The 14,289-nt window shown below is 46.0% G+C and overlaps 1 protein-coding gene across 2 annotated transcripts in view; it reads right to left on the bottom strand.

Moving 5' to 3' along the window:
- Positions 1–5,821: 5,821 nt before the first annotated feature.
- Positions 5,822–14,289, bottom strand: part of PCSK2 (proprotein convertase subtilisin/kexin type 2) — a gene marked incomplete at both ends in the record, with an annotated part of 224,750 nt that continues 216,282 nt past the window's right edge. For both annotated transcript variants that reach the window (XM_080931075.1, XM_080931076.1), the window contains one exon: positions 5,822–6,308. In XM_080931075.1, the coding sequence (XP_080787201.1) occupies positions 5,822–6,308 (487 nt within the window). The remainder of the gene's footprint in view (positions 6,309–14,289) is intronic.

Here is a 14,289-nt window from a genome sequence, read left to right as displayed (position 1 = left end):
CCGTGAATATGAGCACACTCAGACACACTAAATAAATAAGGGTCACACAGCACCTCTTGTCATTACCATTATGCTGTTATAATCCCGCAGGGACAGAACAAAGCAAGCAGGCGGGCACTTCCAATCCAGCTGTACTCACAAACACAGGCAGGGCCTGGATCTGGTTCGTGGCTGTGGTACATGGCCTTTCTGACGGAGTGCACCCACAGGGCCTGCCGCTACCTCAGCTTAGAACATCAGAAGGTGGTAAATTCCATGTAGTTACTCCCTTGGCTTGAAACCTGTAGGGGAGGATCTTGAAGTAACCATTACAATTATATTTATCCTAAAACAGTTTTTATTTTTCTGTCATATATTTGTGGTTGGGCCATATTGGTGAATGAAGTGACCTCCAAACTCATATTGGTATTTGGCACAGTAATGTAAAAAGGTATCAATGCCTCCAGTCTCCCAGGTTTGCATAGTAACAATTAAATGCCAAAAAAAAAAAAAAAAAAAAAGCAGACTGATGCTAAATAAACAAGAGTAGGACTTTTGAGTTGAGGCCAGTTGGCTGCAGAATTTAAATAATGGATAAGTGAATAGATAAATAAATACATACATACATAAAAGGACTTTTGAGTTGAGATTGGCTCCTGGGACAGTAACCACACTTGCCTCTTTGCTTACATGTGTGCGTTCGGTGGCCATGTTGCCTACCTCTCGCCTGTGGCCCACCTGTGTGAGGGCGTGGGACCACAAGGGAAGACGGGAATAGTTCATGGAACGTTCTTTTGGGTGCAGGATTTTCATAAGGCAGTGGGTGAGACACCCCACCCCATGCTGGTATGGGAAGGATTTTCATAAGGCAGTGGGTGAGACACCCCATGCTGGTATGGGAAGGCCCATGCGTCAGAAGATTCCTTGGTCTATGCATAGGTGACAGTCGACGTAAGATTTGGGGGACTGGCGATTTTGTTGCTGGGCTGCTCTGGCCTGTGAACTCTGTGGGTTGAGAGTTCTAACTGCCTTCTTACCCTAACCCGCTCCCAGTGCACTCAGACTGAGAATTAAGAGTTCAGCGACACAAAACCTTCACCTCTCTCGGCCGAGTTAGCAGGCTGGGCTGGAGAGTTTCCCTCCTGATTTTGCTTCTTGATTCCTTAAAGATCTGAAGTCAAATCTGATCAGTTTTTTAAAATAAAAGGAAAGGGCTTAACTAAATGAACAAGAGACTTGAGGGGTAACCCCCCCCCACACCTCGATCACCAGCACACTCACAGTAGAAAGAACGTTTCTTCTGGATCTAGGTGTGTGTATCCCTGAAGAGGCAGCTAATATTCACGGGAAGCTGAGGGAGACACCAGAGGGCTGCGGGTGGACGCGGGGAACCCTGGCAGCTGATGGGTTCGGTACACTGCCTCTGGGCCTGGCCTCTGTTCTCGAGAGACTCCCATTTTTCAGACACTGGGGTTCTCCTATGTGCTGGTTGCTCTCTGCCATTTTCTGCCAACCTGTCCCTACATGCACTTACGTCCCCATAGGCTGAATGTCCTTTCTACCTTCTCTATGAACTCACTGTCCTTAGGGGCGGAGAACCGCTTTGCTGGATACAACGGTCTGCACGGGCTCAGGAAACACGTGCTCTGTCGTTTGTTTCAGACTCACACTCACTCTTCCTACCCTTTGTGGCTTTATTATTATTATTTTAAACACATTGTATTCTTGCATCTACTACAAAGCCGACACGTCTAATTTAGCACTTCTCTTTCTATCTAAATATGGAAAGTTCACAGTTACACAGTTCTGCACTGTGTGTTTTCCACATCGCCACTTGAATTAACAAACTCGGCCACTGTATGGAAAACTGTCATTAATTTATAATGACATGTGCTATGAAGGCACAGAGTGATAACTCTATAAGAATTTTGATAAATGGGGCTGGAGACATGGCTCAACTGTTAGGAGCACTGTTGCTTTTGCAGAGGACCCAGGTTCAATTGCCAGCGTCCACACGGTAGCTTACAAGCACCTGCAACTCCAGTTTCAAGGGATCCAAGAGGCACACAGGTAGAATATGCATAAAGGAAAACAAACAAGAAAGAGTGAACAAAGAGAAACACACACACACGCACACACACATGCATACACATACACACACATGCATGCACCACTTAATCTTTAGTGTATCAGTGCATACACAAACTTGTATTATTGGCTTATACTGTTGCAATCTCAGAAAACCAAACCTTGGGGTCTTATATCTTTCCACATGTGTTTTTAGTCATAGGCTCACTTGAAGTTTTAATGATTGAGCTTCATAAAAGTAGGATCAGAGAGCATCATAAATGGTTTACAATGACTTACTTTAAAACGGCGTTTAGAAGGACATAGGGCCACATGGGGGTGAGGTACAATTAGTTTGCAACTATGCACAGCACATGAAGAGAGGTTACTGTATAAAGCAGAATTAAAACTTTCATAGGAATATCCGGCACCATGCTAGGGAGTAGGCACCGAATGCCCACTGAGTATCCCCTTAGGTGCCTTACACTTCTCAGCTGTTCATTTAGGTTCATTGACCAGAGCTGGCTGGTGCTGTGGGCAGAGTGTGCACATCTGAATGGAAGGGGAGGACGAGATGCCTGGTGACTTCGGCAACCCCACGTTCAGACCAGTAAGCACAAAACTGAAATGGCCAAACTCCCTGCTCAGTGCTTGGAGAACCACAGCTTTGGAGAGTTACCCCAAACCACATCTGAAGTCACGGTAATGACAAATAAACCTTTGCATCAAGCCACTGAGATCCCGAGTCTGTTATTACAGTGTAAATTAGTCTTTGTGTTCTAAAATCGTGTTTCTAAAAGATACCGTTTCTTTTTAAACAGGGTCTCCTATAAAGCCCTGGCTGTCTTTCAGCTCTCTGTGTAGACCAGACTGGTCTCTTTCTCACCGAGATCTGCCTGTCTCTGCCTTACAAGTGTTGGGATTAAAGGTGTGTGCCATTATACTGGTCTAAAAGGTTTTTGATCATGGCCCACAGTAAGACATACACTTTACATCATGTGTCAGTATACATGCTCAGGCGAGAGGAAAGACAGGTGCATGCCTGTACACACACACACTCTCTCTCTCTCTCTCTCTCTCTCTCTCTTCCTTGTTAAGAGTTCTGGTATTGACTACCAACACTGAATTTACAGCCTACCAAAGATGATAACTGAAGTCTCAGATATGCCGCTGTTGATCATAATTTGCACGTGACTCATCTGCTAATTCCATATCTGCCGTGCAGATTTACTAAAGCAGGCTTTTAAGATCTTTTTTGGCTCCAAGGCTGAGTGGAAGTGTTTTGTATAAGACACAGTACATCCCACATATTGTCCGGAAGGTATATTTTATTGTTGAGCCTCCTAATTTACAACATATATTTTTATATTTGCTTAAAAATTTTTTTTGTCATGAGGAGTAACAATGTTAACCTGATTGTTATTCACTTGCTTTTCAGTTTCTAAAATAAACGACTGTTTTGCATCAGACTCAGGGGCATCATAAAAACATCACTGGCTACACAGCTGGTGTTAACACTGATGCCAAAAAAAACAAAATAGAGACCAAATATTTATATTTAGCACTATATATTTTATATACTATATACTCATATCAAAACTTGCCATTTCTATTAAGGAGCAGATAAGTTACTCTCTAATTTCATAAATTATACCACAAATGTGAAAATATGGACAGCTATTTTATATTTCTGCTGCTGATATAAGACATTTAATGTTTATACAGAGAGCTTCAAAATTACAGCAGTGTCATAATGGGAAGAGATGAACAGACATTTCACCTGAATCTTCACCGGCCTTCTACTGAGCCGGAACCATTTTGATATTTTCTGAATACTCTTTTAGAGATGTATATGATGTCTGTTTCTTCAATACATACAGAATACACACATATTTAGGTATATGTGTGTATGTATATTTATACAAGTATATATACACACATATACACATGTATATAGTCTACATATGTATATATATATTTCTGTGAGCATTTATACATACATGCACACAGAATGTCCTTTGGTTTTTATTTCCAGACCATTAATGTGAAATGATTCAATGATTACCATTTTTTCTTTAAATCTAAGGTGGTTTAAAAAGACCTTTGCAACAACAAGTAATAAATTTCTTTTAGAAATCATAAATATTATTACACTCAAAAGCATGATACAGGGAAAGTTACAAGGTGTCAGAGAAGACAATCCATGTTAAGACAGGGGAGAAAAGGTGTAACCAAAGCTTTCCAGAATGCTCTCTTCAAGTTGCCCCCAGGAATGGAGCCTTAGTGCTTCCGAGTGGCAGGCTATGCACGTGCTTCAGGGAAGGGAGGGTGAGAACCTGGGTTTCGGGTAGGAGGACCAGACACCGAGATTTGAGTGGGAAGTCAACCCTTGGGCGGGCACACCAAGTGACAGTGGGTTACTTTAGTAATAACTGAGAATGAAACAATGTCTTCTAAAGTTGACAGCTGTCACCTTTGGGGTGCTTGCTAGTTGTTCTCATGGTTGCTAAGGTGACAACATATACTTTCCTGAAAGAGGTTATCTCTTGTTCCCTTCTGGCTTCACGTTAGGGAGAATGTGGTGGCAGGTGTCCCTCTCAGTGCACCAGAGTTCTTCTGACGTGCCCCCTTCATCCACTGGTCTTTTCTTGAACAGTGACCTACTTCCCCAAATCATCAGTGAAATTACAACTTGAGGGAGGGAGATAGTGCAACCCAGTGACAGTTTTAGGATATCAAAGCCCCAGTTGGTAAAGCTGTCAAAACCAAAATCAAAACAAAAGCCAAACCAGAACAAACAGCCTCTTGCCTCTTGGTTGTGTCATAACAGAGGAGAAGGGATGCTTCCATTTCTAAAACTGGTAAACTGCTCTTTGCCAGTAAGAGGCTGGACTGACCTTGGATGTAAAGATCACCTGAAAACTGCGTGCGTGTGTGCGTGTGCATGTGTCTCTCTGTGTGTGTATGTAAGTATGTGTGTGTGTGAGTCTGTGTGTGTGTGTGCATGTATGTGCATGTGTGTGTTGGTAAGTCTGTGTGTGTGTATGCGTGTGTGTGTGTGTGTGTGTGTGTGTGTGTGTGTATGAACTAAATGTAAGAGTCATTTTGGCTGCTCCAGTGGGTTCAGTCCCAACACAGAGCAGCAGCTGATGACAGAAGTCACATATTTCCATTTTATGTCATCCTGGTAGATCTGGATATTGGGAGTAAATTTTCAAAGCTTGTGACTTTTAAACTTCCTCAGCCTGTCCAATATTTGGGCTTTAGGGCTCCCTGGGGACAGCATCCTTCTCAGCATGGACCTCAGCTTACATCCCTGATGAGTCTTGCTTAATTCGAGCTATCCCCCAACCCCCATCCCAGAGCTGTGGAGTTCACTTTCTATCAGTATCTCAGATGAGACCACAGTAGTCTTGAGTCACCACGTGTGGCTTTTTAGATGCGTTCTCTTCTCAGGTATGGGGGTGGGAAGCAAGGGCAGAGCTGTCCTGGTTTTGTGTGCCATATCGTCACCCACTTAAAGGACAGAAATAAAGGTCGAGTCACACATAGGACATGGATGTTGGTAGGAACGCTATATTTGGGCTACAGAATAAAAACGATGGTTTCCATGGGAGTGAAAATAATCATCGACAGCGAGCTAAGCTTCAGACCAGGCTGGGATTGCTTGTGTGTGGGGTAACAGGAATTGTTGGGTGGCTGGTGGCTGCCAGAACTGTGGAGCAAGGAGAGGCAGAGACAGGGAGGACGGGGAGCTGAAGGCGGAAGCGTGGCCCTAGTTCTTTCTCAGGATACTTTGCAGACTTCTCTCCACGGCTTCATCCAGCTCTTCCTCCAGCTCTTGCTTCTTGGACATGGCCAGTTTAGACTGGTAATCCCTCACTACCTGGTCGATGTATGGGGCACTCTGTGTACCATGTAGCATCAGGGTCCATCCCTTCAGCACCCCCTTCTGTGGTGCACTGCCCACAAAGCCCAGCTCCAGGGTCCAGGTCCCTCGGGCATCCTCCCCCCAGGTGTGGGTGGTCATGAAAGGCCACTTGTCAAAGCCCACCTTGGAGTCGTCGTCTCTTGGACGCCGGCTCAGCAAAATGGACTTGGTGCCCATTGGGGACGTCATGTTGATGTTCAGGTCTCCTCTCCTGGTGGCGTTCACTGTGATGACAGCTTGGACATGCTCCAGGTAGCGGACGAAGTTTTCTTTCCCCTCACATGCATTTGTTTCGAGGGTCAGTACCAACTTGCCGGTGGGTGGTATTTTCCTGAGGACAGAGAGAGGGGGAGATTTGGTAAGAGAGTATTTGGTTTGTATGCCGTGAGAAGAGGTTTCCAGACACTATTTTGTAGCAGGAGGAGAAAGTGCTTTGGGATTAATTATCAGCACTGACCTAGGTTTTGGCTTTCACATCAACTGCGTGAATCTGAGAGTGAACCTTCCCTGTAAAGTGGATGCAGCCATTGTTGGTGTCCTTTCCACGTCCCCCAAGACCCCTCCAAGTCACCTGCAGCTACAGCTCCCACATAGCTTGACTACTTCAACTCTCCCGCAGCTTCCTCCCGGCCAACATCATGGGGATCTGCTCAGTCTGTGCAGCACAAATAAAGATGCTGGGAATTTAACTTCTCAGGAGAATCCTGCATCAGTGACTCAGGAGACAGGATGTGGTCCATAGAGAATTCTCTGGCATTCCTGTTCTCAGTGGCTTGACTCATTGTCCCAGACTGGCAAGGTCTTGGCTTAGGGCTAACTTTAGGAGCAGCTCAGATGGAGAAAAGGTCTCATAATGGCTATTTTTTCTTTTCTTAAAAAGAGCATCTTCAATTTATCCTTCGATACTGTCGTGAATTATGTGTCTCGGTTATATCCACTCCCCAGTTCCTCATCCTACCCCTGTGGTGCCCCCAGCATGGCCTCCTTTTTGCTTCCATGCATTTATTTTTTTTCTTAAAAACCAACCTATTGAGTCTAACTAGTGCTGCCTGTACATTCGTGGGCCATCCACCAGGGTGTGGGTAACCTACCAGTGGCCACACCCTGAGGAAAATGACTCCACATTCCAGCAGCCATCAATTTCTGGGAACTCCTTAGCTAGGGGTAGAGGCCCATGGGCCCCTCTCTTTGTTGTTAAGGGCTCTGCCTTGTGTAGATTGTGTGTAGGTGACCACAGCTGCTGTGATTTAATGAGCACATGACCATGTCAAGGCCGGAAAACAGCATTTTACACCACTCTCCCTTATCTTCTGGTTCTCACATTCTCTCTGTCCCCTCATGTTTTCTGAGTCTTGGGGTCCTTCTCAGTATTTTGTCCAGTTATGAGCCTCTGCAGGGACAGCTAGCTGCCCAGTGCAAAAAGAAGTTTTCAGAGTGCCTTTTTTGTTCTTTTTAAGTGCTAAGTCCCTTGGACGGGAGCTACTGCTGAATTAATGGTTCCCACAAGGGTCATTCTCCTCATTGCAAATGCTTGGGACCAGAAGAGATCTAGATTTGGAATGTTGGAATATGTGCTTATGCGAAACAAGACACTTTGGAGAGGGAAGCCAAGTCTAAACAGAGAAATCATGTATGTTTCATACCCTTATATGCCATCCTGAAGGTAACCATAAATGTATTTTTGTTTATACAGTGATGTTTTCACCAGAAGCTGTCACATGAGATGCAGTGTGAGGTTTTCCACCTATGGTATCATCTTGAATCTTGGCGCGTGCTTGATTGTTAGCTTGGGGACGCCACTAGCAACCCTGAAGTTGGTTTAATTCATTCAAATGAAAGATCAGTTGACTTCAGGGGTGGGTTTGGCCAGAGTAGGGGCCTTGGGAGGCCAGCCCAGGCATTCCCTACGCAATCTACGCTTACAGCACACCTCCTTCCGGAGACTGTCTTTGAACATGCAAAGATCCAAGTTGCCTGAATTAGACACGTACGTGAGGACAGCGTGGCATGATGGGAGATCTGCAGAGTCTGAAAACACACTTACTGGAATTAGAATTTACACTTACGGGTCGTGAGAGATCGGGAAGTTATTTAAGTGTTTGATGTTGTTTGTTGTAGGTGGACCTGTGAGGTTGATGACGGCGTAAAGCTGAAAGCCAGAGTGCCTGGGCCTAGTACATGTTAGGGCTCTTCCCGGAGCCTTCGTCTATGGACTACCCTCGTTCTAAATGGCTTTACATCTAGAACTCCAAAGAGCATGCATTTACTTGGCTCTCTAAAATGATAGCTATTTAAAAGCAGGTATCTTGTGGAGCATCTATAAAGAGATGTTCGTCACACAAAGCCAGCTTGGTGGCATGCCTGATTCGGTATTTGTCCTTGGAACCAAGATCACAAGCCCGAGAGGGTTTCTGGAAACACACCATGCTTGATTAATTAAGGCATACGCTCCTGAGTAACTTGAAAACTATGATGGTTAATACTAATCGTCGTCAGCTTGACAGGGTCTAGAATCTCCCAGGGGACTGTAGGCCCATCTGTGAGGAATCATTTAGACTCAGGCTAGCCTGTGACCATGGCTGTGAGGAACTTTATTGCTTGGGTTAATTGCTGTATGTGGGGACATTTCCTGGATAGGAACTCCGAACTGTAGCGTTATCAGCCCAGCACTGGTATTTGCCATTCTCTGCCCCCTGACGAAGGATGGGATTTGCCCAGTTGCTGCTATTATACCTTCCCTGCTGGGACGGGCGATAGCCTTGAACGGTGTACCAAGTTGCTCTGGGCAGGGTATTTTATCACAGTAGCTGTCAAAGAAATGTAGAGGATAGCTGTTTCCATGGAGTGAGGTGGCAACAGCGCTTGATGATCCATGAAGCAGTCCCTGGCTATCGAGAGCGCGGACGGTGGGGAAGTGGCGGATCAGTCCTAGGCTCTCCAGAATCCCGTCACGAAGCCAGCCTTGCAAGTCAGGTTATATACATGCATGTCTACAGATATATTTGAAATGAAGAGACTGATGTGAATCCCAGAGATATTTTTGGCAGAGAGGGAACTCCTTGCTGGAGGGGTGTGGCTTAGTGGTAGAGCGCATGCGCAGGCGGCTTACTGCTGCTCTGGGTCCAACTTCAGTACTACAGAGAAAGAAAGGACACCATCCTTTTCTCACAGGCTGGAGTTTTGCAAGTCCGTGTCCTCTGGAGAACTAGGCTGATACAGATCCTGATCCATGGCTTGCTAGTTCATGGCACCAACCAATGGCAGACGGGGAAACTCAGGGAGAAGATCACATTTGTACTGCGCATGCGCAAGACTCCCCCCTCGTCACTGTTCCCTAAACAGCACAGTGTAAGGAATATCTAAATCAGCACATATTCCTTTATAGAAACACCTAGAGACGAGCTGGAGTGCGCAGGAGTGTCACAGATTACAGACATGTCACACACTGTTGTACAGAAGGGACATGGGTCGTCGTTGATGTCCCGAGCATCTGTGGTACTGGAACAAAGCCCCCCCCCCTCCATTGGAGGATACATGGACTTTCCAGAGGTTTCTAATTTCTTTCTTCTCACTTGTTTATTATTATTATTATTATTATTATTATTATTATTATTATTTTGCTACAGTGATGTTGCCTTGCCTTTATATAAAGAAAACAGGGGTGGGGTTTAATTCTAAATGAAAAGGCAAGAGCTGTGCTGAGGAAGAGTTATGCTAGAAGTTAAAATAGGAGGGGGCTGTGGGTAGGTCTTTCAAGCAGTCACCGAGCTCTCATCCTCTCTGTGTTCTGTTCCTGCCTTCAGCGCGAACACCCGGAAGCAGCTGACCTTACAGGAGGCCATGCACAGGAGTCCAGAACTCAAGTCCTACCTAAACAAAACACACCCCAAAGACGGCGCCCCCTATCTTTCTTCTGCTGTGCTTTGCTTTAAGCAAGGAGCCAGCCGACTCCTGCCCAGGACCAGTGGGCGCGGGACGCCCCTGCGCGATGGAGCCTCTACCGTGTTGCGATTATGTCGTTAGCCACAGCCCACAGCCGCTCTTTTTCAAGTCTATAAAACGCCTACAGTGTTGCATTTGTGTCTAGTTAGGGTTCCTCTTCCGCGTATAAGATAGGGTCACGTGCCGAGTGACCTGCCCAGGAATACACAGGGCACAGCAGCTGTGCTGGATTGCTCAGTGGTTAGAGGGCGAAGCACATTCTTTTCGGTCTTTAGACCACGTTTGAAGTTCTATCAGCTGTTAGCACCCCACCCCCCAAACTCCCCTGGAACTCAGTCGGAGCACACACTCAGCTAGAGGACCTGCAGCAACAGTTCCCTTGGGGCTCACAGCGGGTGGGAGGAGTGTGTAGTTGGCCTGAGCCTCCCCATCCCCTCTGTGCAGGTAATGGGGCAGCCGAGTTCATTCTGTCCTTTGCACATGGCTGGCGCAGCTGGTCACAGCCGGTTTTCTCTTCCCTTTGATCCTCCTTGAGCACCCTTCACTGACTCTCTTGATAAAGTTCTTTAGAAAATTGCTTTTCAAATTGACTCCTTCTCTGGAAAGATAAATGCCGAGGAAACCCGTACACCTGACAATCATGGCTCTTTGAGCCCTCTTCACCTTATCGGCTGTTTCTGTGCAGCCTGGATGACGTGGTAAGCGGAGGTATGGAGGCTATTCACCCCCATTCGAGCTCCTTGGAAGTAATTTTAGGTCATCTGAGTCTTTTCCGCAAAGAGGCTCGGTCGCCCTAGGTCGTTACGTCGTCCGTCCGCCAAGCTCGCTTGTCTAGCCTCTGAGCTCTGCAGTTGCTGTGGCGGTCAGTGCGTGAGAAGGGAACACAGGGGCACAGGGAAGGCCCAAGACTGTAACATCACTGGCCAGGCACACAGGCTCCTAGCCTCGCATTCTTGACCCTCTGCACAGAGCTGTTGTTATCAACCTGCCACTGACCGTTCTGTTTGGCCTGTTGAGCAATTCTCCTGCCGAGGAGGAACTGCCGTAGCAAACGAATGTTTCTAATGTTGTTAGTTTCGAATCAGATTGCATGGGAACTGAAGTTACGCAGTCGCAATAGACATCCGCTACCCTTCTGGATGGTGTCGATAGAAAACATCTCACCGCCTAGAAAGCTTTGCAGCCTCCAGATTTTTCAAGAAATTCGTCTAAACTCTATCAGGGGACACCGTGCTCACGGCTTCCATAACTGACTTCAGGTACTGTTAGTCATGCTCAAGAGGGTGGGTCCTTAAGAGCCCCAGGAGACGGTGTGGTTCAGTGCCCTCGCTTTGGGAGTTTGTTACCCCCAAAGGACACTGGATACTCCATAGTGCAATGACAGTTATGGGTTTTTGGGAGCTCTCTCTATTGGAAGGATTTCAGGAGACTTATTAGAAAAATTTCCCAGGCCTCACTCCTTTCAGTGCAGACTCACCGAGACACATAAGGCCTATATAGCTTTCACTCACATCCAATCATGGCCACTCAGTAGTTACATGGCCATTAGTGTGAGTTCAACCTTGCCAGCCTTCTGTCTTGACCCATGAAGAAACACTGAGCTTTCAGCAGGACTGCCACATAGCCTGGTATAGGACATGAGAGCGCAGAAGGTCAATTGGTCAATGAATTAAGGCCAGAAGCATACAGTGAAAAGAGCCCGGGCCTTGGCCTTTCCTTTGGTTTGGTGCCCTTTGACCTTGAACACATTTCTTATGCTCTCTGCACCTCAGCTTCCTCATCTGTAAAAAAGTAATGGTGACACAACAGAACACACCTCCTAGGCTAGTAATGACAAGTGCAATGTGTGCAGAAACTCCAAGGAACTCGTTAGAGTAGCAGCTTTTAGCAACTCTCTCTCCCTCTCTCCCTCCCTCCCTCCCCCCTCTCTCTTTCCCTCTCTCTCTCTCTCTCTCCCCTTCTCTCTCTCTCCCTCTCTCCTTCTCTCTCTTCCTCCCTCTCTCTCTCCTTCTCTCTCTCCTTCTCTCTCTCTCCCTCTCTCCTCTCTCTCTCTCCTTCTCTCTCTCCCTCCCACTCTCCCCTCTCTCCTTCCCTCCCTCCCCCTCTCTCTCTCCTTCTCTCTCTCTTTCCCTCTCTCCTTCTCTCTCTCCCTCCCTCCTTCCCCCCTCTCTCCCTCCCTCCCTCCTTCCCTCCTTCTCTCCCTCTCTCCTTCTCTCCCTTCCTTCCTCTCTCTCTCTCTCTCTCTCTCTCTCTCTCTCTCTCTCTATCTATCTATCTGAAGTGATACTATTTTAGGAGGAGACTGGAACTTTTTACTGGGCCTTACGGCCAGGTTAAGAATACAACCTGAGATTCCTTGAGTTTAACCTGACATTGTGCTGTATGCTCAGCTTTGTTTCACTTGTCTTTCAGAAGACAGCTTAATAACCAGTCTCACTAACCTTGGATTTCCCATGTCCTCTGCTTTTACAACTTAAGCCAATGTATAACTTTAATCTTAAGTTACCTGCTTTTCCATGCCCAGGTCAGAGAGCAGTGCATGTGTGTTAAGATAACCATTTGTTGAAAGCAACAAACAGGCTCAAAAACAACCTTATACAACAAATACCTGGACTAAATGTTGGAAGTCGAATAGATATTATTTAATAGAGGCATGCTTGAAGTACTGAATGCTTTGGAATCAGCTGAAGCAAATAACATAATACCTTGTAAAATTGTTAAAGATTTCTACAAAGTATCCCTCCTTCCTTCCTTCTGTGATGCTGATTAACACAGACCAAAGCCTTTTTCTAGGGACAGTTAAACATCAGGAAAACACAGGCACACACACAGCAATAGGAACAGCCAGAGCCACAGCCAGCAACAAACAGACACAGACACACAGACACACAGACACACACACACACACACATAGACACACACAGTCACCCACACAGACACACACACACACATAGACACACATAGTCACACACACAGACACACAGACACACACACACACACACACACACACACATAGACACACACAGTCACCCACACAGACACACACACACACACATAGACACACATAGTCACACACACAGACACACACAGACACACACACACATAGACGCACAGACACACAGACACAGACAATCCAGTAACTATAAGCAACACATGGATAAAAGACACAGGGAGAGAAATGGAGAATTCAAACTTGGGCTTGCTCTAGGTCAAAACAATCCAAGGGGAAGTTCTGACCTTCCTTTTCTTAATAAACACGGATGTATTTGATGCTCTGAGACTATCTTACATGCACTTAATATCTTTAATGACGGACACAGGATCTATAACATTGCTGAGGCTGTGCTTTTGGATTATTGTGGGACCTGGTCTGAATCTTTGCCTTGTCATTTAGTGTTGACTGAAGCTTCTTATGAAATCATGGAATGGCTTTGGGGGAAGTGTGGGGGCTGCACAGAATGTATTTTTTTAGATAATGAGGATGTTTACCCATGGAGGATGCTCATCTATGGAAGGATGCTCAGGAAAGATGCTCATCCAGGAAGTATGCTCACCAGTGACTGTTCATCTGAGGAGAATGCTCATCCCTGGGGAGGGATGCTCGTTTAGGGAGAATGCTCATCAGTGGAGGGATGCTGAACTATGAGAGGTTGCCTATTCACCGGTGGGTTTTCCCTCATAAGAATATGCTAGTTCACTGGAATATGAACATTCAAGTCTTTCCACTTGAGAAAACTCTAAACATAAGGCACAGATTGGAATCCACACAGGAACCTGACAGTTATTTCTTCCAGAGTTTTAATAGATTATCATCTGTTTCCCCAAAGTGCAACTAGGAGTGTTCGGAATCACAGATGGAAGGAAGAGACAAGGACACGTTCATTATGAGCCCACCATGTGCCAGCTCTGCCCTGTGCCACTAACATCTCTCAGAAACTTGGTGAGGAAAGAGGCATGAGTCTCATTGTCACATAAAGAATAAAAGAAGATGCCATTTTGGGACCCCCCCCCCCAATGCAAGCATATTCATTCAGATGGCGGGAAAACCTTCTGCATCTTAGCTGCCACTCAAGTGAAAGGGAAACTTTGCTCCTGTGTGGTTCTCGAATGTACCGCCCTATGCAGAGTGGTCTCAGCATGTTCTCCTGCCTCAGTTTCCCCAGTGCTGAGATCACAGGTGTACAGCACTCTGCCTGGCTTTGCAGAGGTACTTTCTTCCCCATCCCTGCTCTTAATGTATTGTATGTTAGATGCACACAGTAAATTGGATACTTTTTGTTTAACTTGTTTATAGAAAAGAGCATGTGTTACTTTATCACAAACTGGCTTTTTAAAAACACTGTGGTGCTTTCAATAAAATCCCCCTTTAC

The sequence above is a fragment of the Micromys minutus genome (assembly GCF_963924665.1).
Source record: "Micromys minutus genome assembly, chromosome: 17".
NCBI lineage: Eukaryota > Metazoa > Chordata > Mammalia > Rodentia > Muridae > Micromys > Micromys minutus.
Note: the sequence above shows the minus strand (reverse complement) of the source record. Positions and strands in the feature narration are given on the sequence as shown.